The sequence below is a fragment of the Vipera ursinii genome (genome assembly GCF_947247035.1).
Source record: "Vipera ursinii genome assembly, chromosome: 2".
NCBI lineage: Eukaryota > Metazoa > Chordata > Lepidosauria > Squamata > Viperidae > Vipera > Vipera ursinii.
The window spans coordinates 125,080,759-125,107,493 of NC_139513.1; the positions used below are offsets into that span (position 1 = coordinate 125,080,759).

The window sequence follows — 26,735 nt, forward strand, 5'->3', positions numbered from 1 at the left end:
ATCCCGGACTTCACATCGCTGTCGCAGTGCTCAACGCCATAGCGAAGCTCGGCAGATCGGCAGGCAGGCAGTTCTCAAGAGCCGACAGTTCAGAGCAGCAAGCTGACAGTTCGGAGGGGGGGGGCTCAGCGCCACGAGGAGCAGCGCCCAGCAGCTGTTCCAGAGTCCTCCCAATCCCCAGAGTCACCTCGGCAAGCCGGCAGAAAAGAAAAATCAGGCAAGGCGTCCCGGGCTTCACGGCGCTGCTACAGCGTTCGGCGCCATAATAGAGCTCGACAGGTCGGCTAGTTTGGAGGGGGGGGGCTCAGTGCCGCAAAGAATAGCGCCCAGCAGCTGTTTGTTAACTCCCCCACCCCCAGAGTCGCCTGTCCATACCGTGGGCCTCCCTAAGCGAATTCCTTGGAGCCCTCGAAAAGCGCCCGAAGCTTAGGTTGCGTCCGTCGCCATCTTGGGCAAAAAAAAAAAAATATATAACAATGGTTGTGTTTTATCTCCTTGGTACTACTAGTTATCTCTGAAAACTAGATGTCTAAGATCATTTCTTTTGACCTTCTTAATCTTTCATTCACCAAACAAGAGATTGACCGACAGACTTGAATAAACAGGACACATACACAAAACATTCCTTTATTGCACCATGAACCGTTGCTACAATGAGGGCTATTACATTAAACCCCAGTATGAGGTGCAAAGTGTGCCCATGTTCAGGGTATCTACATATTGGCAGAAGACTGTAAAACAGAAGACCCTGTTCCTCTCAGAGAAATAAGAGGATCAGAGTCCTCTTCATCAGAGAACAGTCTTAATTGTGAGCCCAAAATAAATACAAGGGCCAAATTGGTAACAGTTTTTGTGTGTTATGCAGTGGAAAGAATTAGGTTTTCAAGCTTCACACCCCATCTGTGAATAGAGAAAACAGATACCAATGCTAAAATGGCCAATGGATGGACAACAGAGAGATGCAAAATGGAGTGCACATGGACTGCCCCTCAGAAGTGACTGTGCAGTATTGGTATATGACAGATGAAATATGTCAGCCTTAGAGAGAGCAGCAATTGTATTGGTAGACAACAACAGGCACAAAGGAATCCTTTTTCCTATTAGTGAAGCATCCCATTTAAAAAAAATCTTGCAGGCAACCAGTGTTCCTTTTCAATTGGGCAAGAAACAGATTCTGCCTTAAAGCAGCAATGATTCAGTCAGCCTCTTTCTAACACTAAATCTGTTGCGTGAATAAAATCTAGCCCTCAGCTTCTGCCTATCAAATTGTGCAACAATGCCCACCAGAAATTAGTTTGCACAAGAGCAAAGATAGACATGTACTTGAACAATCAGATGCCCTACTTCAAGAGTTCCCAGTTTAGGATATACAATGGGTTTTTTTAACGTGAAAGGACCTTCAAATGTTCAGTTTTCAGTTTATACATTCAAAATCGCAAAAATCCATCAATAAATAAATTGCTTCCAAGCTCCTTGAGAATGTAAATTAGTTGAAATCATGTTTAATAAAGGCAGGCCAATCAGACCACCAGCTTTTCTTGCGGAACAGAACTGGGTTCCAAGGATCCTCTGCAGCAAGAATAGGTGGTGGAGAATTCCTGAGGAAAAAAAATGTTCGTTGTGGTGAGAATTTATGCTCATCTGAAAGGCTGAAACAAGGCATGGGTCACGCACAAGTAAAGAAAAATCATACAAATTACACTCATAATGACACAGCTGGTAAGTGGGGCAAGGCTGCGTGCCATTTCAGGCAATAATCTTAGAAACCAGGCAGAGTTCTCTGCTTGCTTCAAGTTCACTTGGCAGGAAAGGTTGCTGTGGGCACCAAGCCTAGATTTCTGGGTGTGGAGCAGCAGCAGGTTTCATTTCCAAGGGCTGATTGCCCTGCCCCCCTCTCAATCCACATCAAGTTACCCTGGGACAGTGCTTTTTACAGGCACGGCGTCTTGCAGCACCCCTGATATAGTAAGGTCAAGAACCTGCTTTCTCCAGAGGCTGTAGAGGAGCGATGTGACATCCTAGCACTCTGAATAGCAGCACTCTACTCGAGGGACAAGGAGGCCCTTCTCCCCAGAAGTGGCAACTGGTGACTGCTAACAACATGATTCTGGTCACTTGAAGCTCCACGGTGTAGAAGTTGACCAAAGCAATTCTTCAGCCAAGACTTATCTGTTAGGTGGAAATGGAAATGAAATTAATGACACAGAAAACTCCTCATTCTTGTGGAATCAGAATGACATGATCACAGCTTCAAACCCAGAAGGGGAAAGAATGGTAGAATAGAGTATGAAGTGACTTCACCACTTGCGTCCCTTAACTTCAGAGCCAAAATGCATCTTCTACATCCAGGATAATGCAAAAAAAAAAAATATATGTTGCATTTGAGAACTGCAGTTTAGCTATATCCAATCACATACGTGTAAAAGCCAAGGAAAAAACCGGGAACAAGAGTTACACTGTATAAGATGTTTCAGCTTGACTTATTTATCAATGCTGTGCAGAGACCTCCACCTGAAGTGGACATGGGTGTGCAAGTAACATCTGTCAGGAAAGCGTTAAACTAAATGCTTATTTTCTCAGAAATCATTTGTCAACTGTGAAGCATAGCTAAATAGGCTTGTGCATTCCTGCATGCTCCAAGCCATATTTTGCCAATTGAATACAAATTTCCATATAAACCCACAATGTAAATATTGTTTTGAAGAATACATAGCATTTTTACCCATCTTGGATGCTAGCTACCTTTCATTCCCTAATAACTGGCCATTTCCTACTCCATCTTAGCAATTCTATATAAAATAATTATCAGTGGTTCTCAACCTTTTCTTCACCACGGACCCCCTTTAAATATCTTCTGTGGCACAGACCATGGCCAGGGACCCCCAAGACTTAACTCAAGATTTAAATCATAACACTTCTTCAAGACTTTGCAGACGCCCTGTGATGACATCACAGGCCCCCAGGGGTTTGCAGACCACAAGTTGAGAACCACTGCCATCATCATCACCACTGCTGCCCCATCTTTCTGCTGCCAATAGGGTGCTCAATTTATTTACCTTTCAAAGTCGATAGCTCAGGCTAGCTACTTTGGCTGGATGTGTCACAGCCCAGAAGTTGCGCCTGCTTTGCAATTTTTGGAAGACATTGTAGTTTCTCCTCCGTTCACGCTTGAACTTCTTACTTTTTTTCACCTATGAATAAGAAGAATATGTTTTATTGTCTAATTCCTGATACTGAAACTGTGACATGGGAATTATCCTACAGAAATACAAAACAGAGTAGAGTGGACAATGGGTTTCCATAAAAGCTTAGCTTTTAAAGCAAGTATTTTCAAGCCTTCACTTCTTCCTAAAACCAAAGTGTTCTAGACCATCTATCAAGCATTCCAAGTTTTTCCAAGACGGCTTTACTATATTTATATTAATATTTACTATATTAAAGAACAATGGGAAAAAGTGTCTGAGAAGCTGAAGCATCAGAATTTACTATGGGCCTCTGACTGAATCCAAGATCTAGCATATCTACAGGCTATTACTTTAATCTTCCACTCTTACCCTGCATTCACAACTATCTCAACTCTGTAGTATGCTCAGTGAAAATTATGGTTACTTTTCCACTGGATAGAGAAATGCTTATTTATAGACTTAACAACTTCTGCTATGGAAATGTACGTCTGACCTTCCCACCACTCACATTAAACTCTGTTCAGTGCAACCTATTCCTGAACAAATGCCGACAGGATGGAAATAATCAAATAAATGACATGGGCAGAGGCAGAGAAAAATAAATGGTCTCCCATATTAAAGCAGAATGTAACTTTGTATACACAAGGGCTAAATGATCAAAAGTTTGGGTTATGTTCTTGGACTTACACTGTTGCTTTTTTTCCTGACCAAAATATATTGCAATAGCAATTCTCCACCTGCATGCATTAACCAAAGTATGAATTCCAAAACAGAAAATGGTAGAGTTGGGGCAGTTAGGCTCACATGAAATTGCTCCGTACCTTTCCACCATCAAATTCTTCATCCCAATCATCAAGGATGGACTGCTTCTGGGACCATATAGAATCATGTATGGCATCCTGGCGGACAGCAGATGCTTCACCATCCCATGTTAAAACTGTGGATTAAACAGTAGAGCTGAAAGTGGCAGCATCCAACCTCTTTATTTCAGCTTACAATGGATTCCTTATTTCTGCCCTGAAGAATCAAGCAAGCATCTATTTTCAGAAGTACAGGCAAGGAAATAGGAACACCTTACATTCACGTCGCCATCATAAACCTCAGGAGGCCATCACAAAAAAACAGATCTCTTCTTGCCTCCTTTTATTACATGCAATATGAGTCCTTGATGATTTAGGATGGCAAGAACCATTCCAAACTTGGCACGTTCCAGCAGTTGAAGAATTAGAAACCAAATAGAAATGTTGCATAAATCATTCTCATGCACACTAAATCCTATTCCAAGGCCTTTTCTTAGCTCCCAAAGTATTTACAAATCAATTCTCATGGAAGAAGCTAGAAAGATGCTAGGTAATAATTTTTCAGAGATTATAATTTACTGCTAGATATCAAATTTGGTTAGAAAATTCAGAGCCTGCTAGGCCAACAGCTAGGTTGATCATATTTCATTACATTTTCCAAACTGTAACTTATTTATATAATGATCCTCATTCAACAACCAGCTCATCAACAACTGTTCAAGCCTACGACAGTACTGAAAGAGTACTAGTAATGATCAGCCTTCATGCTTGCGATAATCGCAGCGTCCCCAGTCCCAGGGCCATTATTGGTGACCTTTTTGCCAGCTTCCTACAAGCAAAATCAATGGGGAAGCCATCAGGAGGTCGCTAATGACAGCCAAGTGATGGTAGCAACTGGAAGTGCAGGGATTTCTGCCCCTAATTGGCATGGTCACATGACCATGTTGCTTACTAACAAAAATCCAATGGCCATCATTAACTAGCTGTGAGTGTGTTGCCCCCTTTTTTCCTTTATCTTAGTTAGAAAGTGAAGTACAAGACATGCAATAAAAATGGTATAGTAACGAGCATGCAGCAGTGTGACTCGATAACAACTTGGAACAACATGCACGTTCCCGGTGAAAAAGGTTTCCAAAGTCCTGGTGAAAGCTGTAACTGGAAAAAGAGGGAGTTCCAAAAATACTGAGCATACCATGCTTTCCATAAGCTTTATCCAAAGAATCCTTCAGTAGCTCCTGAACTACATCAACTGGTCCACATTCATGCTGCATTATTTCCTTCTTTGGGCTCAGGACATTGAGGGAGAACTTGTCCCTATGTCTGAACTGGTTGCCCCAAGCCAATGCTGTGGTGAGAAGAAAAAGGTGAACAGCATATTAATGTAAGAGATGTACGTGCAAAACTCACCTTTCCCACAGGATGAGGAAATCAAGTAGGACATCCATAAATGTTCCTTTGGGGCAGTGCATTCGTAATGCAGTGGAATGAGAGTCAAATTTCTCACTTTCAAGGTGAACACGTGCAAGTTATTAGCAGATACTGAGGTATTTTAGTTCTGCCAATTATTCTTCACTGCACTAAATATCTCGTGGAATAGTATGTTGTAATTCAAGCATTTATTCTCCAAATCCTTTCTTTTTAAAAATATCTATGCGTGTCTGTGTGCATGGGAGAGAGAGATTGTTTGCTTCTTTCAATCAAGGAAGCTGAAAAACTTGCAATGTGGCTTATCCAGGAACAGATGCCTAATCTGTGAAATCCCCAAATGCGGTTTGGATATAAACACTAGGGACACAAAAAGAACTTGGCGAAAATATCTTGGAATTAATACAATGCACTGGTGCTAATACATGCTTCTATTTTAATTTGGAAATACCGACATCAGCTCTTATTTCTGGAATTCACAGATGGCGTAATAGATTATTATATAAAATTCAGCTTTTAGGATATGGCTATATTCAAGTTCCACCAGTCGCCTAGCAAGGTGTCAAAAACTTGAAGACAACCCCCCCCTGCCCAAAAAAGGAAAAAAGTGATAAAGCACAAGTAGTCCTCAACTTATAACAGGGCACTTAGTGACTGTTCGAAGTTACAATGGCACTTAAAAAGTGACTTGTGACCATTATTCACTTATGACAATTGCAGCATTCCCCAGGGTCATGTGATTTACATCTGTATGCTTAGCAACTGATTCATATTTATGACAGTTGCAGTGTCCCAGGGTCACGTGATCCCCTTTTACAACCTTTTGACAAGCAAAGTCAAAAGGGAAACCAGATTCACTTAACAACCGTGATACTAATTTAACTGCAGTGATTCCCTTAACAAATGTGGCAAGAGAAGTCATAAAGTGGAGCAAATCACATTTAACAAATTTCTCCCCCCTTCTCCTTTTATATCCTCTCCTCTCTCCCCCCTCCTTTTATAATGTATATCCTCTCCTCTCGCCCCCCCCTTTGTCTTTTTATATCAGGGGTGTCGAACTTGATTTCATACTGTGGGGAGGGGGAGGGGGGCTGTGTGGCCAGCTCTATGTCACTCAGGTCTGGGGGCACCTGTGGCGGGGATCTGGGGGTCTCCCTCCCTCTTTCTCATTCGCATCTCCTTCCTTCTCTTCTCCCTTCTCCTCAGGGCTTGTCTCACAAAGTCCTCTAAAATCCTCCCCATTCTCACACCTCTCCAAAAACCTTTCCTCTCTCCCTCCCCCCTTCTGACAAAAGCCTTCTCTTCTGCCTCTTTCTCCAGCATCTTTTTTTCTCTCCCTCTCCTGCCAAAACTGCCTCCTTTTATGTCCCTTCCTGTCTCCCTGCCCCCCCACCCCGCTCCTCCTCTTTCTGGTGAGCCAGAAGTGCAGATCCTGGGGCCTTTGTCTCACCTCAGCAGCCCTGCAGTTTCTGAGGACTCTCTCACAGCAAGTCTTGCGCTGCTGCAGCTGCTTTGGCTGGTTCCCTCCCCTGATACACTTGGCTAGGCTGGGCAGGGCCGCATACCAGTTGAAAAGCCCTGATCTATACTACATCAAGGAAGCAAAAAGGCTACTTCAGGTGGAGATGCGAGATGGATACCTTCAGTATCCAGATTTTGACCTCCCTTGCTTTCCCCTACCCAATTAACTTTAATGCAGATGTATTACCAACCTGGGAGGCTGTCTCTACCTATAGAAAGTCCATTCTCGTTTAGTTCTTCTTGGGGGCTACAGACCTCAGCCCCAGGACAATGCAGTATCTTTCTCTGTTTCTCTTTGTGGTGCTCACTCTCTCCAGAAGGAGCGCTCTTGTCTGAATTGGGTGAAGGCAACTGCTTCTTCTTCTTCCTCTTCTTTGTTCTACAGGAGCCGACTTCAGGCGGAGGAGAGCAACTGTACATAACAAATAAAAAGTGATTTTATGGGGTCAGCCTTACCAGTAGACCAGACAAGAAACCTGACCAGAGATGGTCATTCTTCTTCACTGTAACAAAATCTGACAAGTCTGAAAGTACAATCTTCGTGTTGTCTCCTTTAGAGCATACTGAGAACCTAGGCAGGGTTCCTTCCGAGCCTCTTTTGCCTAGCCCACTATCCAGCTGTGGGCTATTCTCTCTTTTATCATTCTCTAGCCAGAATCTCTCTGCTGTGTCTTCCAAGGTCTTTCCCACATGCCATTACAACTGATCAAGTAAAGCCTTGGCTTGAGACAACCAGCCAAGCAAACACTTACCTGTTCACAGGGGACAACAAAGAGGAGCAGTCTTCCTCCCTCTGCTGCAGCCTTTTCTTCTTCCTCTTCTTCTTCTTCTTCTTCTGGATGGAATTACTTTGACTAGTAGCTATTGCCCTGTCGTCTCCAGCCCTTTTCTCTTCCTCTGCCTTCCTAGTCATCACCAAGTTGGCTTCCCGTGCAGGGGAGATCATAATGCTGCCATCTTCCTCAAATTGCCTCCTCTTGCTGGGAGGACTGGAGAGCCAAGTCCTCTCACCGTTGAAGTCTTTCATGTTTTGGCTACCGTGGTCACCCTGCTCTTCCACTGGGGAGCTATGCTTCCTTTTCTTCTTCTTACTGCTGACTACTAAAGGCTCTTTGCTGTTGCCTGGATAAGAGAGGTGCGGTGCCAATGTGGGTACAACAGGTGGTGGAAGAGGGGTGGCAGCAGAGAGGCAAGATTTGAAGCTGGATGAGGGCATGAAGTCGGCAAAGGGACTGTCAGCTGTTTGTGGTGGTGCTGAAGATTTGGAAGCAGGTGAGAACACCCTAGAGAACCACATAAAGGTAAAGTTAAGAAGACCCAGCAGATCCGGAAACTTTGAAAATCTTTGGAAAATATCATTGCTGTCTCAGTTCTCTAAAGGTCAGGGCCAACCATCTCACTAATTGAATGTACAAATAGAAAGGCATCAACACATTATCTGGTTGCTTCCAGGTGAAGATTAGAATTACACGTTACCCTTTTTCAAAAGATACAAGTACCAACTTGGATCACAATTATTCAAATTCCAGAACTGGGTGTTATCGAAGATTTCACACCACTTTAGTTCCCCTCCAAAGACAATCATATAGCTAGCTGGGCATGAATGGAGGATTGTCAACTAACATACTTCTAAGCATAGAGATTTTCCTATTATAGAATATCTGTTAACTTATTTCACTGCCAAATCTGGAGCCACAATGTTATGTAACAATGGCTGGGCCATATATTATGCTGGATCTTGCATAGTTGCGACTTATATATTATGTGTGAACTAGGTAACTGGCTTATTTTCCAAATCATTATAAGATTTATGAGAACACTAATTTATTTTTCTCTTTGAAGATACGGTTGAGGGTATAGTCTCCAAGAATAGTGATGTTTCGAGGTAGGAATGAAATGTTGCTGTCCCATATTACTTCTTGTTTATGTCTAAATGATTGGGAGGCATTTCTCTACAATATTTTTATCATTCTGTTATCTAGTTGTCCTAGAACTTTCCTTTTTTTGTGGCAGACATCTAATCTACACAAGTTCTCAAGTTAAAAAAATGCACACCCTGTGACCACTAGCTAAATAACTGACCTACACCATTTGCTCAATTTACTTGAAAAAAAAAATTAGAACGCAAAGCATTTACTATTGAGCAGAATGACTACATTTTGTTTCCAGAGGTTGAACTGTTACTACAAAAAGTGTATTTTTCTCTAGAAATTTTAGGTAAAGTGCTGATCATTTCAAGGGTCAATTACTGGACCCTAATAAAAGCTTTCCAGGGGATGGAGGAAACAGAACTTACCAATATTAAGTTATGCAACTAGAAACCGTTCTCAGGCATCATCTCTAGCTGAGGAAATGACGCCTCACCTCCCTGGATGCAATTTTTGGTCCCAGAACATGGAGGAACAAAGCACCTGAACCAATCAGATTCCTCTAAGCTAGCAGGCTTTAACCCAGAAATCCTTAGGCAAAGCACTAGAGCAGACATGTCAAACACAAGGCCTGGGGGCCGGATCCGGCCCGCGAAGTGGTTCCATGCGGCCCGCGAAGCCATCCTGGAAACAGTGAGGGAACGGCCCCCACTTCCTTGGCCCTGGCCCAGAGACCCTCCTTCTGCCAGAGACCCTCAGATCTGTCCCACTCCTGCCCAGGGCCCCATAGGCCCCCTTGATGCGAACGATGTAGAGCTGGCCATGCCCACCCAGTAGGCCATACGTACTCTAGCCATGCCCACCCAGTAGGCCACGCCCACCCTGGCCATACCCACCCGGCCCCCTGAGGGCAACCGCAATGCTGATGCGGCCCTCAATGAAATTGAGTTTGACACCCCTGCACTAGAGGGATTCCAACAAAGAAACTAAACCAAACCTTAACTAACAAAAGGCCTTATTGAGGAAAAGGATTAAACACCGCTGGTATTTAATTTAAATACCACTGTCCTGCCCTGAAGCCCCACTGGCCAGAGCTTACCTGGGTTGGACGGGTGCAGCAGCACAGACGAATTGGGTGGTGTATGTGGCAGCTGGGGGGGAATGGGGCGGTGCCTGATGCTCATTGCCGCTCACTTTCCGCAGGCTGTTGCTGCCCTGTAGTTATCGACATAAATAAAAACTTGGTGGTCTAAAAGGAGGTTTCCATGACCCCAGGGACAGCGGGTGGCATAAGAAGAGAGGGGGGGGGACAAAACAAAGAGAGGTAAGGGTGGAAGAGGGAGGGGAAGAAGAATCAGAAAAGTGTTTGTGGTTAGAAACAGAGGGAAAACAAGGAAGGACATGTCAAAAGACAGAAGACATGTTAGAATAAATAACAGGCCACTGACACCTTCCCATTTCCCAGGGCATGCCAGCTTTACTCCTAAAGGTTACACCCCTGCCAAGCTGCTCTGTGCTGGCCCAGTACAGCAAAAGGGTCGCTGTCTCTCCAAGCAGCCTCATTTACTTGCAGATGCAGTGGGATGGGTGGGGGTGGTCAGGCTGTGGATCAGGGCCACGGGCTGCTCACAAAGGCAAGAGGGCCTTCCTCAAAACTCCACCTCAAGAGTATTACCAATGCATGGCAATTCTCACCATGGCCAAAGGGGAAATCTGTTACTTCTGTATTTCAGTCACTTAATATCATTTTAATTGTTCAATTAAATCCATTCTAGATTTTTTTTTGTCCTGGTCCTGTCCTCTTCTTGGAATGCAGCCCTCAGCATGCCATTCAAATGGTCTAGTATAGCTCTTGGTTTCCCCCCCCCAACACACAAAAGGTTCTACATCTTAACTTTTCATAACCAGAAAGGGGGGGGGGAAGAAAATTCAACATGTTTCACCCCAAGGCCATGAGTCTTGCTACAGAGACTGCAAGTATAAAGCATAATTTACTTCCCGCAAATGCTGTATATTGTACTGAGGCATTGCAAGTCTGCTAAATGAGGTGTCATTTTGGCTACTGCTTGCAGATAGATGCTTCCTGAGCCTTTATTGATGGAAAGGCCATCTGTTTTTTCATCAAACTTCTTTTTTCACCATCCACCCCCCCCCCACACACACCCCCTGGAGAATGGCAAGATCAATTCCTTCTCCCCCAAACGCACCTTCCTGGCAGAAAGTGCCAGTTTCTTTGCAGGTGGGGGCGACATGGTGTTTCCCAATTCCAGATGGGCCAAATTAGCCAACAGCGGTGATTTCACCTTGGCAAACCTGGTGTCCTCAGAAACCTGTTTCCTAGAGCCAGAGTCGGATTCCTGAGAGGAGGAGTGGCCATTAGCTCCTACTGTGGCCTGAGAGAGTCCCTTAATTGGCCTATGAGCTGGACTGGAGGAGGAGGAGGAGGAGGAGCTGCTAGAAGACGACGAAGACGTCAAGGATGAGTCCTTGCTTGGTAGCTCTGTACCTTCCTCCTGCACTTTGGCTACATAGGTTCCTCCAGAGCTGCCTGACAGCTGCAAAGATGCCGCCAAGTTCTTGCCTCCCCAGGAGCTCTGTTTGGCCATTTCCAGTTTAGCACTGTCAGCCTGACCAAAGTCCTGAGACGTTCTGAGAGACAAGGGTGGCTGCTTCTTGGATCTCTTGCTTAAGTCATCCAAGAAAGCAGGCTTACTCGGGAGTTTCGGAGATGAGAATCCAACGGCAGGTATGAGCTTGGGAAGAGGAGGAGGAAGTATCCCATTGTGAGATTTATTGTTGGAAACAAAGATGTTGCGGGAAACAGGAACACCAGATTCCTCACTGTCTGAAGGCTTCTTAACCTGAGTTGCATCTTGTCTCTATGGAGAAGATAGATAGAAGTGCTGGATCAATAAAAGGATCCACAGTATCTGCACCACTATCTGCAGAATAGGCACATATACATACAAACTCCACAGAAGATGTTACCTACTCTGGTAATGAAACATTTGGAAACCAACCCACAAGCTCGGAGAACGAATCTTCACCCTCATCCTACACCTGAACTACAGATATCCACCACTATTGCAAACATACACATGTACCTGGAAGATGAAAAGCTGACTATAACTCTGGTGGTCTTGCCAAATGAAATAAGGTTGCTGTTATATGCATTAATCTAACCATCTTAAGATTCAATCCCACACGATCTACTAAAATAAATTAAATGGAATCACTACAGATTACAGTGAAATTCTGCTGCCTCCGCACAAGTTCTCACAACAATGTATCTGTACAGCTACCACCCAGATCTGAGAAATTAAAAACAGAGCAAGATTTTTATCGTCTGGGGGCAGACAGCATTCTTACTTAATAGCTAAACTATGGATTCCTCTTCACGGGCCCAAAATTGACTACTTGGAGGCAATTTTTCCCACCCATTTTTCCCCTCTTAGGTTCACACAGGCACATTAGACCAATTTTGAAGTGTAGCTCTAGTGTGCCACTCACTTTGCTTATCAGTGGTGATGCAAGGGTACCATTAGTTGCAATTTTCTTCAAATGATCAGAAGCGATGTTTGTTCGGCTGGGCACTGAGCAATTGCTTTTGGAGACAAGTCCTTCAGGATTCTTCTTAGTGCTTGGGATCCTTAAATATATATATATATTACTTCATTAATTTGTTCATAAATTTGCCTGATCCCTTGTCTTTCTTTAAACATTTTTCTGAAGTACGTCTAGCAGCTAACTAGGAATAAGGATAACTATTTGAACACTGGAAAGTTGGGAGTCTCTGTCCCAAGGGAGCATTTAGTTGCTATGTAGTTTGTATACGTTACTCATGTAGTAGAATTCTGAAGACTATTAAACTCAAAAGGACCTGGGATTGAGGATGTCCATAAAAACATAGGAAGCTCTCTTACTCCATATCAACCCAGTGATGTACTCTCGCTCTGTATTGTCTACATCAGCTGGCAGCAAATCCGACATGGAATCTTTTCCATCTCTGCCTGAAGGTGCTGGGGACTTAACCCAGAACGTTTTTTTCATAGCAAGCATGTTGGCCCTTTTCTAACAGGAAGGATAGCTGGATGTCATGATACAGTGAAGGACGCGGTGGCTCAGTGGGTTAGGACGCTGAGCTTGTCGATCAGAAGGTCGGCAGTTTGGCGGGTCAAATCCCGAGTGCCGCGTAACAGAGTGAGCGCCTGTTACTCGTCCCAGCTTCTGCCAACCTAGCAGTTCGAAAGCACGTAAAAATGCAAGTAGAAAAATAGGGACCACTACGGTGGGAAGGTAACAGCGTTCCGTGCGCCTTTGGTGTCTAGTCATGCCGGCCACATGACCACGGAGACGTCCTCGGACAAGCGCTGGCTCTTCGGCTTTGAAACGGAGATGAGCACTGGCCCCTAGAATCGGAAACGACTAGCACACATGTGCGGGGAACCTTTACTATGATATACAGTGAATTATTTCCCAGGCTACCACTCAGCCATCCACTTGCAGTGGCATCAACTAGGTTATCCCTAGTATTGATGTCATTATATTTGTTAGCTATTTTTGTTACATCATAGTCCTGAGGTAGGACACAATAAAATCCTACTAAATTTTGCCGGCTTTTAAAAGAGCATAAAACAAGAAAGCACAAAACAAGAATGGCCTAGAAGACACCAGTTCGGGTATCGGGGTGACAGCAACAACACCCAAAGGGAAAGCAGGAGAATCTTAATAGGAACCGCAAGCATCTCTTACCTAAGATAGAAGAGTACATAGGCCTGTTGGTTGAGAACAACTTTGATGTTGCTTGAATGTACCAGAGAATCATTCATCTGGTACCACTGCCCATTACTAGCCTAGATATACAAAGAAAGAATAATTGATCACTACCCCCTAGAAATATCATCATTATCCTCAAAAGATGATTACATGCATACATTCATTTCATTCATCTATTAGTAGCAGCAAGCCAGGAAAATCAGCCCAAGTACAGCAATGTCTAAAGCAGGGGTCGGCAACCTTGGCTCTTTTATGACTCGCAGACTTCAACTCCTAGAATTCCCGAGCCAGCATAGCTGGTCTAAAGGGTAATACTGGAGATTATCTAAGTAGGTGGATAATGTCATACCCAATCCTAATATACTTTGCCTTTGGTATCTAGCTGATTAATGTTATTAGACTTAAGACATTAGGACAATCACTGTCTGGACTGGGCTCAACCATTCTTATGATGTCACATCAGTTCCAGTAATCTGTAGCTTGGACATCTTAGAAAATCCCCAAATCACAGGTTGTTCAATAACTGAGGAAATTTGGAGATGGATCACAAGACACAGAAACAGGGAAACAAAGTAAAACAGTTCTGGTGGGGCAAGGCAATTTTGTGCACTTCTCAAAAGGCATAGGTAGGTCATAAATTGCTATTTGATTGGTACGTATATTTATGATGTGATGGTGCAATTTTGGGAAAAATTATAGATGACAGTTAATTTATAATATTTTTATGGTTAATAATGAAGCAGGTAATAGAAAATATAAGAATGATGTGATTATATAAAAAAAATTTTAAGTTTGGAAAGTAAGGTATGGTATTTCAAGTTGTATAATATATCAGGAGAGGGAAAGGTTGTATAATCTTGGTTCTAGTATGGAAATTTAAAGTTTAGCTGGAAAGCAGAGTCGTTTTTAATAATTGATATAAATTGTTTTATCTGTGCTTGTTCTTATTGGGTATTATTGATATTACTGTGGTGGATATTAAATGGATTTAATATTTAATGAACTTAATTATGGTAGTAAGATTTTTAGTTAAAAGATAAAATTTTGAGGATATGGTAAAGATCTTAGTGCACCTGAAAGATTATTTGTAATAGAGAGATATTGCGGAACAATTATGGGACTAAAAAGTATTATTTTGTATTTGAATAATTGTTGATATGATACATATATGTTTGGAGTTTATTTATATGAGTTAAAGTGTGATAGTTTAGATAGTTTAGGATTGTTTGCATAAGTTAGATTATGATTGTATTTTTATACCCTGTATTCTGCTCTGGGAAGTCGGGGGGGGGGGGGGGAGGGGTAAGGGAGGGAGGGGTTGGGGAGGGCTGGGGAGGGGGAAGAGGGTGGGAGGGGTTTTTTTTCTGTTAAAGATAAAATGTACTGTAAAACTTTTCAATAAAAAAGGCACAGAAGTAAAACCTCTCCCCCAAGGCTAAAGCACACTGATCAATCATTACCCACAGCCTAGCATATCAACAAAGACCCACCTTGACATAGCAGTAGTAATGCCCTGCGTGGCAGCTGTATCCTGAATGCACAAGTACAGCATAGAGGCCATACTTGACAGGGTCACCACTGCTCTGCGACATGTAAGGACGAATATTCAGGAATTCAGGGTAACCCACGTCCTACATAAGAAAGAGAAACAGTTCGTAAGAATGCGTTCCACCTTCTATCCACCTGCATAAAGAGCGCCAGCCTTACCAGGCACAAGTCAGTCATCTACAGATTGAAGTGTCCAAAAGACTGACACCCATTCTTAAGAAAGTCCGAGGTACTGGCCGACTGGATTCACCCAAGCCCTCTTTCTAAGAAGGTACCACATTCCCCCTTTTCTGATCACCTTGGTAATCTTGCCTCCACTAAAGTTGGCGAAGCGCTTGAGTGAGATGGTAAGGACATTAGAGGCCCGGTGGATAGTAAAACGCTTGGTGGCTGGAACTTTCTTCTTGCACCTACACGGAAGAGAAACGAGTGAGTTCTATACCTGCTCAAAACACAAAGTACTTGAAACAGAGGCAGTCCCTAAACGCCTATCCTCAATAGAGCTTATGGACTGCCACTAACAGAGGCAAGTCTTAAACATCTTAGGAAGGGCGGCTTCCTGTCTCTCAGTCTGCCATGTACGTTAAAGGAAGACAGCCCTGAATTTAAGGCCACCCCAAAAGAAGAGTGGTTTTCAAAACCCTGCTGTTTCCATTACTATACTTGCACCAAATTTAAAGAGATCCTCCCATTTTAAGGGCAAATTATTTGAGGAAAAAATAGTCAACATCAACACTGGATAGTTTCTAAGTATTTTGGAAAATGATTGGTTTCAAGTAATAAGTGGCTAAGTTCACTTTTACTCAATTATTTCTCCATGACCCCATCCCTGCCAACTGATTAATTTATAAATGATTAGGTGACATGTCCTTGCTTTCCCATTTCTTTAGATCTCATCAGGAGTTGCAGAGAGGCCTTGTTAAAAATCTTTCTTTCACAAATTAAAGCAAATATACGTGTCCCAGGATAATCTTGCAGGATCCAATCTGGGTCGATCACCAGGACCACAGATTTTGTCTTTTGAGCTTTCAGACTTGTGCTGGAGCCCATCCTCAACTCTCTAAAGCTCGAAAGAAAAAAAAAACCCTCTTGTCCTGGTGACTGACCCAGATTGGATCCTGCAGTCTTCTTTTCCTTTTCCTTTCCTTATGTATGTACAGGAAATCCTTGGTTAATGATCATTTGTTCAGCAACTATTCGAAGTTCCAATGGTGCTGAACAAGAAGACTTAAAAGCCAGATCTCAAAGGGTCAGCATTCCCAGTCGGATGATCACAGTTCAGGTGTTTCCCAACCAGCTCACAATTATGATAGTTAGAGCATCCCAGTCATGTGATTGCATTGGCAACCTTCACTGCCAGCTTCCAACAAGCAGTCAATGGGGAAGCCAGCAGGAGGTCAAATAGCGATCATATGACTGTGGGATGCTGTGACTGTGCAGGATTCACTTAACGATCGCAACTGGAACTGCCAGCCTAAGTCAGCATAGACACACGACACTATGCTTTATGATCGTGTCACTTAACCAGTTCCCGGTCAATGGGGAAGCCAGCAGGAGGTCAAATAGCGATCATACAACTGTGGGATGCTGTGACTGTGCAGGATTCACTAACGATCGCAACTGGAACTGCCAGCCTAAGTCAGCATAGACACACGACACTATGCTTTATGATCGTGTCACTTAACCAGTTCCCGGTCAATGGGGAAGCCAGCAGGAGGTCAAATAGCGATCATACGACTGTGGGATGCTGTGACTGTGCAGGATTCACTTAACGATCGCAACTGGAACTGCCAGCCTAAGTCAGCATAGACACACGACACTATGCTTTATGATCGTGTCACTTAACCAGTTCCCAATAAACACTGTTAAATGGAAACTACCTATATGTGCAATTACGTAATTATGTGAGGGAAAGGGTTTATACACATAGCAAAGAAATCAAGAGGGAAGCCAAGAAAAAAAAAGTAACTCACTTGGCACACATGTAGGCATTCTCCCCACTCAAGACATCAGCTTTTACAAATAATTCTAATGCCCGTACAATGTTAGCTGCTTGCTGTATTAAAAAGAGAGAAGAGGGAAATTCAGAGAAGCTTCGGCTTGAACCTCATAGAAGTTAAGACTAGAGGGAAGATATAGCTATAATCATATGCATTCATATGCACAGACAAACATATGCACACCGGCAGGCACACAAACTTATTCCCCAGCAACATCTCTCTCTATATGCCTGCCTCCTTTTGTTTATCAATATTGCAGCTACTATTGTATAATAACATAGTGCAGTATCCTTTTTTTGGATATTCCAGATCTAAGTGAGGGGAATAAACCTGAAAAGCAGGCCAGGCAAAAGGATTAGAGTCTTTCAGAAGTGGCTGTGTCCTAGCTACTTCCTCCCCCTAGTATTTCAGTGGCTTTTATTCCTTTTTATACAGGACAGCTGCCCTTCATCTGCAAATACCATGAGCTTTAAGAAGTGGTATGCTTGGAACAACTTCCTATAACATATCTACTCTACGGTTTAAAACAATTCAGAAGGTGGCCTTCAATATTTCATTACTACCACAACTGACAACTAGGAGATACCATCCTTTGAGTTGGATTTAAAAAAAAAAAGAAAGCAAGAGAAATAATAATGCTGGCATACCCTAATTTCCAAAGCCACATCCAGGTATGGGTCATAAGTGTCTGAAACACTCTTGCACACGGAGCACTTCACTGCAAAGAAAGCAGAACAGTTGCTTGCCTGTTCTTCATGGTCACAACTCCCTGCCAATGTCACGTTTCCTACTGAGACAGACGAGGCATGAGGCTGCAGTCTCTCTGTCTAGCAAATCCAGCACTGAAATCAGCTAAGCAACCAGATGCTTAATATCCCCTTCGTAGCCTTGATAGAGGCCAAAAACTAGAAGGAAACATCTACAGTGTCTGGAAAGCAACTACAAATCAACTGAACTTATAGAGGTATAATTGGGCACTGAAGGGAACTTTGGAGATGCCATAGTAGACTTAGCCAAAATTTAAAACTTCAGGAACATGGAAAGGAAACCTCCCAGCATTCCATCATCTGGGTCTCGCTAAGCTGCGCTCACCACGAGATCGGAGGTAGCCGCCAAAGATCTGGTGCACCAATGTGGTAGCCTGAGTCTGACGATCCAACCTGAAAAGACAAACAACAGAGTGACTAGATTTCAGGGATGCTTTCATTTAAAACAGGGGTCCCCAAACTCTTCTGCTCATTGATCTCTTCATGAGGTTTCAGATGGTTTATTGACCCCCCCCAAACATTTATTGTGTGAAAATAATGTAATAAAATACAATTTCAATCAATAAACCACAAACAATAACAATAATAATCAGTAATCCCATCAATCGTGGGGTGTGTGTGTGTGTGTGTCAACATTGATCACTGGTGAATTCTGAATTATATAGGATGGCCTAAACAAGGATAAGGAATGTTGCTACATTACATTCTCCAAGAATTCCAACTAGCATGGCCTATAATGAGGTATGGGGGGGGGGGCATAGCTCAACAATATCTGATAAAATGCAGTTCTTCACTTATGAGTTAAGCACATGCAATCAAAAGCACCAGGCACGAATTTCCTTCTTTCAAGAGCAAAGAATACCTGCCAGTCTGACTTAAAACTGATGGGGTTTTTTTTGCTTTCTCTGAGCCTGGTTGGTCTCCTCAAATGTTTTTGTTACCAATACACTGATGATGTTACCTAGCTTAAACATCTGCAGGAAAACGACCAAACTCACAGAACACCAAGAACCCATCATTTCTTCCTTCGATAGGATTTTTTGCTATCTTTAAAGCTTTAACATTTACTTCCATAGTAAGGAAAGGTAGACCTAGTGACTGTTGCTCATGTAGTATGCATTTCCCCCCCTTCCTGTATTTGGGAAAGCTAATGCTTCAGTAAGCAAATTTAATGAGAGGACACAATTACAAGATCAGTTCAACCTAGTGTTCTCTCCCAAGCACACAGCAAGTGAACTAGTTGTTCATACTTAGTATAACCGTTGAGGCAGGCCTTTTGCATGGCATCAATGGTGTAGCGCAAGAACTCGTGAGCATCCTCCTGACTACCGAAACGGAAGTGCCGGGCAATCTCTGCCAAAGGAGATTGAAAAAAGAACTTATTACAGACCATCTCAGAACAGTACCAGAAACAGATGTCATTACTGAACCCAGCATAGAAGCTCAGAAGTTGTTCCTCATAAATTGACCACCATCAAAACCAAACTCTCCACCTAGCATATCTAAGAAAAATGGTGATGAGTAAAACAAAAAATAAATTATAAATAAAAAATAAATGTTGATGAAAGAGCCAGCTTGGTCTAATGGTCTAATGGCAATAGGCTAGAAAGTGGGAGACTGTGAGTTCTAGTCCAGCTTTGGCCATGAAAGTCAGCTGGGTGACCTTGAGCCACTCTCTCTCTCTCAGCCCAGCCCACCTCACAGGGTTGTTGTTCTGGGGAAAATAAGAGGAGGAAGGTGTGTAAGTTCGCTGCCTTGAGTCATTTGTAAAAATATAAATAAAATAAATAATAAAATAACATTTTTAAGTTTCACCCTTACAATCTGTACCTTAAAAAATCCTGAAAAAGAGCATCTTTGGACCACGACTTTTACACTAATGGATGCCATGTCTTAATGCTTTTATTTGTAACCATAAGATCTAGAAATCTTGCTTTTTTAAAAAAAAACAGCATTCACACATGCAAGTATTTAAGTTATGGACATCATCTCCAAAGGATCATTGGTCTCTTGCCCTGTATGAACTGGATAGGTAGACTATTATTTTATGACGGTATTCCAACCCTTTGCTTACTTTTAAGATCTCTGATGAAGGACACAGGTTTGATGGCATTACCACTATTGGCAAAAGCCTGGATCATGTGATTCTGCATTACGCACATCATGCAGAAGCCTCCCTGGTGACCTGGAAGAGAAAAAAAATCACAATTACCTATTTTTATCAATAGCTACATAATACATCTTCCAATGTATCACTTTTTCTGCTAGAAACAAAATATAAAACCTGCATTTAAAACTCTCACTTTACTGAAATAGCTTACCCACTGAGTTGTGATCAGACCAACAATCAGTCTGTCTGTACATACATACATACATACATACGTACATATTGTCTCTTTTCCCCTTTTCTCTTTTATCTGATGGCTAAAAGCCATAATAAATAATATAGATTGATCACATGGACATTTTAATAATTTCCCATCCTGACTCTACGTTTCTCTGCCACATACCTATAAATCTCCTCAAGGCAATGCTACTTGTTAAGCAGCTCAGACAAATGGGAACAATTTCTAAAGTATGTGCATTAAACTGCTGGCACCTTGAGCGCAAAATGATCCTTGCTACTATTTAAATAGCTCCTTTGATTTTTAAAACAAAACCACCAAAGCTGCCATCTACCTAATCACAGATGTGCACTCTTCAACTAAGAGTCAGTTCCACTAGTAAGGATGGGACGCTATAGTGATGAAAGCAATTCTTATGTAACCCTACAGTTGGCTCAAGACCTTCACAGATGCTAGCACAGTCTGCCAGTCTCCCATCACAAGGATTTATGCAGTGAAAAGCAGTTGCTGGCTGGAACGTGATACAGCCCCTCATGTGAGCTAACCCTGGATTACTCACCCTTCCCCCACCCCTAGAAACCAAGAAAAACCCACCCATTAAGTTCACACCACACTGCAATCCCATTAAAGGCAGTCCTTGACTTACAACAATTCGTTTAGTGACCGTTCAAAGTTACAATGCCACTGAAAAAAGTGACTTATCACCATTTTTCACACTTATGATCATTGCAGCATCCCCACGGTCACATTTTACACTCAGGTTTCCACATAAAATAGGCAGAATTATAGTAGAATTTGAAAAATTCTTACATATTTTAGAATAACATCATCACCATCACCATCTGATAACTGGTTCATATTTATGATGACAGCAGCGTCCCAGGCTCATTTTGTGATATTTTAACGAGCAAAGTAATGGGGAAGCCAGATTCACTTAACAACCGGGTTACTAATTTAACAACTGCAGTGATTCACTTAACAAATATGGCAAGAAAAATCGCAAAATGGGGCAAAACTCACTGAACTAATTTCTCACTTAACAACATAAATTTGGGGCTCACTTGTGGTCATAAATCGAGGACTACCTGCATTATGATTGGGTTCAAAGTAACTGTTTGTCACAAGAAGCACTACTCCCAGAATTTAGTTACAGAAATCAACCCCCCCCCAGTAATGGAACATATCCAAGTCCTAAACAAAAAAACCAAAATGCAGCAGAATCTAAAGTCATAGCCTAACTTTATTATATAACCTTTTCTTAAGAGAAAACTACTTAAGATACTTCCTAATGTCTTAAACACATTGAATTCTTCTCATGTGAGTCTGTTAAGCATAACCTCATATATACTGGAAAACTAATGTTTTCCACAAAACGCTATCAGAATATAGGAAGCAGAAATTTGTAATTGTAAATTGTAGAGTAATTCAAGAAGTAAACACTGATTGAGGGGGAAAAAAGATTTCCACATAAAAGGGGCAGAATTAAAGTAGAATCTGAAAAATTCTTATATATTTTGGAATAAATAACATCACTACCATCATCATCTGAACAACACTTCTGAATGGTCAAATATTTTTACCTGCCTGATCTTGCTCTGATCCTTACTACAATCCTGTAAGGTAAAATGGCATAACCTCCTCACACGATATATGGAAGATTAACTCCAATTGGGGATCCTATACCCATGGGATTGATGAGATCGTGACAGAAGCAAAACCAGATATCATTTCCTAATTTTGGGGACAATAACTCTCCTTGCATCGATGCTCTAAAAGTAATAATGGAGATGAGAAAGGAGTAGCTTCCCAGAAGCAGCCGTAAAGCTATCTGAACCCTTCTGATTTTCCCAATATTTATGCTAACAATGTTGTACACATTTATCGTCTAAATGCCTCATTCACTGACCATTCACTTTCCTTGAGCTGCTCTGCCAGCCATAATCTTATATTTTTAAGAACTCCATCCTTAATAGGCCTTGGAAAATGAAACAGGATGTTCCTATAGCCTTTGCTCTAAGGAGAAAAGAGATATGAACACGTGAACACATACAGCACTGCAAAACACACACAAACTTAGCCACACACTTACAATTGCGGCTGTGCTCCTTGGAAAGCAGATAATTTGCTAGCGGTGGGGTGTAGGTTAGACACTGCAGAGTTGAGTTGAGGAAACAGGTGTTGCCCAGGTTGTGGAGACCAGCTCCAACACGGTACACCCGCTCCCATTTCAGGGAGAGTCGCTCCAGAGGGAAGAGGACCTTTTGGGGAGCTGGCACCCCATCACTTCCCGGCACATGCTCAATACCTGTCGGATGAAAAAGGTGAAGTCAGCAAGTCAAAAAGAAAATAAGAACTCATTCTCCAAAAGACAAATACAACAAATGAGGCACCTTGTTTCCGTATGGGTCCCTCTTCAGAGCTCTTGTGCCGACTGCAGTTGTCTGTCCTTGGGTTCAACAAAACGTACTTGCTCTTGAGGCTCTCCAGCTGGTAGGAGAAGTTTTTGGAGGCTGGTTCAAACTCAATCTTTTGCAGTAAAACCTTCTTGGTAGAAGCTGCCAACAGTTTACCCAGTTCAACATCATCAGCAGAGTCTTTTCGCCCAGGCTTTAGGGCTTCTTTTAATTTGTCAACTATCGGCATGGTGCATCAATTGGTAGAGGCAAGAGCCACCATCCTCCTAGCAAGAGAACTTCATTCTGCAGAAAAAAGTTACTCCACCTCAAAATCAAACGCATCCAGCTCAGCCCTGTTTTCTCTATATTGTAGTAAAATCCACCCTCTAAATATGTTATTGCAACAATCAGATAGTCTTTCTTTTTGTACTTCTACCTCTATTTTGCTTCCCATATCTCTTATCTTCCTATGCTGAATGTGGATTATAAGGACTGGGGAGGTATCTTTTTAAATTGCCATGAACTTTGTGATGCTTTAGAAATCATGATCAATATGAATCTGGTTTCCACAACAAAGCTGCTGTTAAAGAATATAAAACTAATCTATCTTCAGATTTATTTTCTAATCTCGACAGTCGGGTAAATTCAAAGCACATCTACAAATTAAGATTTCTCAACTGTAGAATTTCAAATAGAAATGTGTAGCAATAAATATATACTATCTACTAAGATGCAGGAATAATATTCCCACGACAAAAACTAGAAATGCACTTATTTGAAAGGCAGGATAGGATAAAAACTACAAAATATTTTTTCATATTTCTGAAAAGCCTAAAATTTTACGTACATTGTTAAGCCTTTTAATGTATCCTTTAGCATCTCATAGCTCCTGGATCCAAAATTCTCTACTCCAAAAACCCAACAAAGGTTTTAAATTATATAATAGTTTTTGCTGCATATGAGGGCTCTAGATGTATTTCATGCTGCTTTGCAACTAACTGGAAATTAACTTCTAAATGATGCATTTCTGTTTTCTGAAATGACTGTGCTCTGGAACATGCAATTCACATTACAACCTTTAATGAGGTGTGAAATTTGCTTAGTCTTTAGACACACAAATTAACAGCTACAGCAAGGAATATAAATGTCATAAATAAATAAAAAGGCTCACAATTATTATTATGACTATTTCCTGGATTGCCTTGAAGTTTGATTGGCAACAGTTTTACTTCCCATTAAGAAACCCCAAGGGGTCCCTACTAATAGAAGATTAAAACATTCTGCCAGGCTGAATAGATGACTCTTTCTTATAAATATAACTGGCCTTGCTGAGGGAAAAAGTCATGTAATACTGTTTTTGAAGCAAAGGGGGTTTGCATCATTTGTCTTTTTGGGAACCAGGTATTTTTCCAGGGGCTATATATTTATATATATAAATTTAGGTGGCTGTGTACATGGAATGCTATCACACGCACATTACAGCATACTATTATCTGAATGTGAGCACCTCCATAAAATAAACAGTTTCAGAAAGTTTCCTCAGTCTATCTTGCTTCAAATTTGCCATTCTCTTTTTTTTCTGTTCTCCCATTAGAACATAAGAGTGATCACACTTATCTAACAAAAAATAGTCTCCCGCACCCAGGATTCTCTAGAAGTGCTGGATTACATCACATAATTCCCAGCTAGTGGGCAATTAAGCACAGCATACTTGGAGGGCACCAGGTGTCATACGCAAAACAAATTTCACCCTTTGGCATCTAACTGGGCAGCCAAGGGCACACAAGGTATGGATGCTAAGGAAACGGCATGGGAAGCAGAGCGGCTGGCGCATTCTTGCCCCTGAGAGCATGTCAGCAGAACTGAATCATCAGGAGAAGAGAATGTCACCGGGTGCCGCCTGGAAGCAAACTTCTCAAGCGCAGCCTCACAAAGCTATTCCAATCAGAGATGAGAGATGAAGGGAGGGAGGGTTTTCTGTAAGGTAACAGGCCAATAGGAGCCCAGCGTTTAGCAAAAGGCAGGTATTGCAAGGAGCAGCAGAAACACCACAGTTCTAAGGCGAAAATGCAGGGGTCTTCAAACTTGGCCCTTTGATGACTGGTGGACTTCAACTCCCAGAATTCCTCAGCCAGGCACGCCTGGCTGAGGAATTCTGGGAGTTGAAGTCCACCAGTCATCAAAGGGCCAAGTTTGAAGACCCCTGGTCTACCCCTTCCCATCTCTTCCTCAAGAGAAGACAAGACAGGGAACCCTTTCGTCCTCTCGCCCTTCCCCATCTCCCTCCGCTTGCAAAGAGCGCGCGCGCGCATTAGCCCAGCGTTTCCCAACCTTAGGAACTTGAAGATGCGTGGACTTCAACTCCCAGAATTCCCCAGCCAGCATAGCTGGCTGGGGAATTCTGGGAGTTGAAGTCCACGCATCTTCAAGTTCCTAAGGTTGGGAAACGCTGCATTAGCCCCACCTGCTACAATTCGCGCCTGCAGTTTGGGGCAAGCACGCACAGCCCCCCCCCCACCACCACCACCACCGTACACGCCGTTCTATCCCCGTCCAGAAATTGCAAAGCGCTCCAGAGCCTCCGGCGTTCGCGCAAGGGCACCTACATGCGTCGCCTTTCCGGAGATGGTCCAAGTAGGGCCTGGGCTCACAACGGAGGCTCCTCCTCGGCACGGCCCCGATTCACCGGGGATCCGAGCAGAAGAAGTCTCTCCTCGCCTTGGCGCCGGGCCATCAGTTCAAGCAGCCACGGCCCCGAGGAAGCCGAACGAGAGGGCTGCGCAGGAAAGAGCCGCGGTGCCGAAAAGGAGAGGCGGGAAACGGGAGGGTGGAAGACGCCCCAGCGATCGCTCTCCGCCAGCAGCCCACACCCGGTGGCCGCAGCCGTCCCCGTTGCACCGCCAGCCGCCCGCCCCTCCTCGCTCGCCCCGCGTTCTTCCTCCGTTGTCATTCCGACCTTTTCACTCACCCTCCGGAGCGGTTCGCCGGGTCCCTTACGCTCCTACAGCGTGTGCGCATTATACAACACGTGTCCAACGCGGCGCAAAGACAAGGCGAGAGCGCAGCTGCTAGGCCGCGAGGCCAGGCCCAACCCGCCTCCCTAACGGGGCGGGGAAACGAAAGCTAGTCCAGCCCGTCCTGCTCTGACGCAAGGCAGCGCATCTGCCCGTTCGCACGTTTCCGGAAGGCGGTGCCCGCCCGGCTCCTTCGGCTTTGGCCCGAGGAAGCCGCGAAGTGCTGGCTTTCCTGGGTAGGCAGCTGAGGCCGCCGTGTCCCTCTTCCCCTCGCTTTGCTACTCTTTCGACTAAAAGTGCTGACTGGCCGACTCTCTTGAGCGGGGCTAGGACAGGGGTAGGCAACCTCGGCTCTTTTATGACTCATGGACTTCAACTCCCAGAATTCCTGAGCCAGCCTTGGCTGGCTCAGGAATTCTGGGAGTTGTAGTCCATGAGTCATAAAAGAGCCGAGGTTGCCTACCCCTGGGCTAGGACAACTCGCCACGGCCAACTCGCCGCAGGACAACTCGCTGCGGCCAACTTGCGGCGGAACAACTCGCCGTGCGACAGGAGTTACATTAATATCGAAGGAATAGGGCAACGGAATCATTAAAAAGGGGATGCCAAAGGAGGGATAAAATGAAATGCGAATGACAAACATTAAAATATTTTTTAAAATTATTTTAAGTAAATTTAAGCGAATTGTTGCATTTTCCCGTGGCGAGTTGTCCCATTCAGTTCTTTTGAGAACCACTAAAAATGGAGGGAAGGGAAGGTGGGACACTCCCGAGGCAGCTTGGGGTCCATAAGCCAGGGTACCGCACAGAACCAATCGCTGTTCCTACCGACAATCCTTAAGTGACTGCACGTAGCAGTGCTCGGAGGATCCGTCCTCAGGACTTTAGCCGACATGGCGGATGGTTGTCCTTAGAAGCCAAAGTTTATTCTTTGAGCTTTTAATCCCACATACCTGAATCGGGAGGGCTGATGAAATGGGGGCGAGCTAAATCTGGTTCAAATATTTATGCCAGGGAGAAGAGTACTGGAGAAAGAAATTAGAGTTGTGAATAGAGGTAGTGAATTCTCAACAACTATCTAATGCAGAGGT

The 26,735-nt window shown here is 43.3% G+C and overlaps 1 protein-coding gene across 5 annotated transcripts; it reads right to left on the reverse strand.

The window, feature by feature from the left end:
* Positions 1-600: 600 nt before the first annotated feature.
* USP36 (ubiquitin specific peptidase 36) lies at positions 601-25,755 on the reverse strand. 5 transcript variants are annotated; one of them, XR_014491102.1, is made up of 21 exons: positions 25,600-25,754; positions 22,626-22,934; positions 22,325-22,540; positions 19,965-20,075; positions 19,141-19,243; positions 18,216-18,283; positions 17,771-17,841; positions 17,097-17,179; positions 15,422-15,533; positions 15,066-15,206; positions 13,552-13,652; positions 12,310-12,448; positions 11,007-11,678; positions 9,899-10,014; positions 7,684-8,214; positions 7,123-7,343; positions 5,178-5,330; positions 4,007-4,122; positions 3,057-3,191; positions 1,980-2,169; positions 601-1,598 (listed from the first exon to the last, which is right to left on the reverse strand). XR_014491102.1 is itself a non-coding variant. In XM_083351778.1 (20 exons), the coding sequence occupies exons 2-19, from the start codon at positions 22,876-22,878 to the stop codon at positions 3,060-3,062; spliced, it is 3,330 nt and encodes a 1,109-aa protein (XP_083207904.1). In that variant the 5' UTR covers positions 22,879-22,934; positions 25,600-25,754; the 3' UTR covers positions 601-2,169; positions 3,057-3,059. The 5 variants fall into 5 exon arrangements, 3 of the variants coding, with proteins under 3 accessions (XP_083207904.1, XP_083207903.1, XP_083207905.1); XM_083351778.1 differs by having other exon boundaries at positions 601-2,169; positions 11,007-11,677; positions 12,318-12,448; XM_083351777.1 differs by having other exon boundaries at positions 601-2,169.
* Between the last annotated feature and the right edge of the window lie 980 nt (positions 25,756-26,735).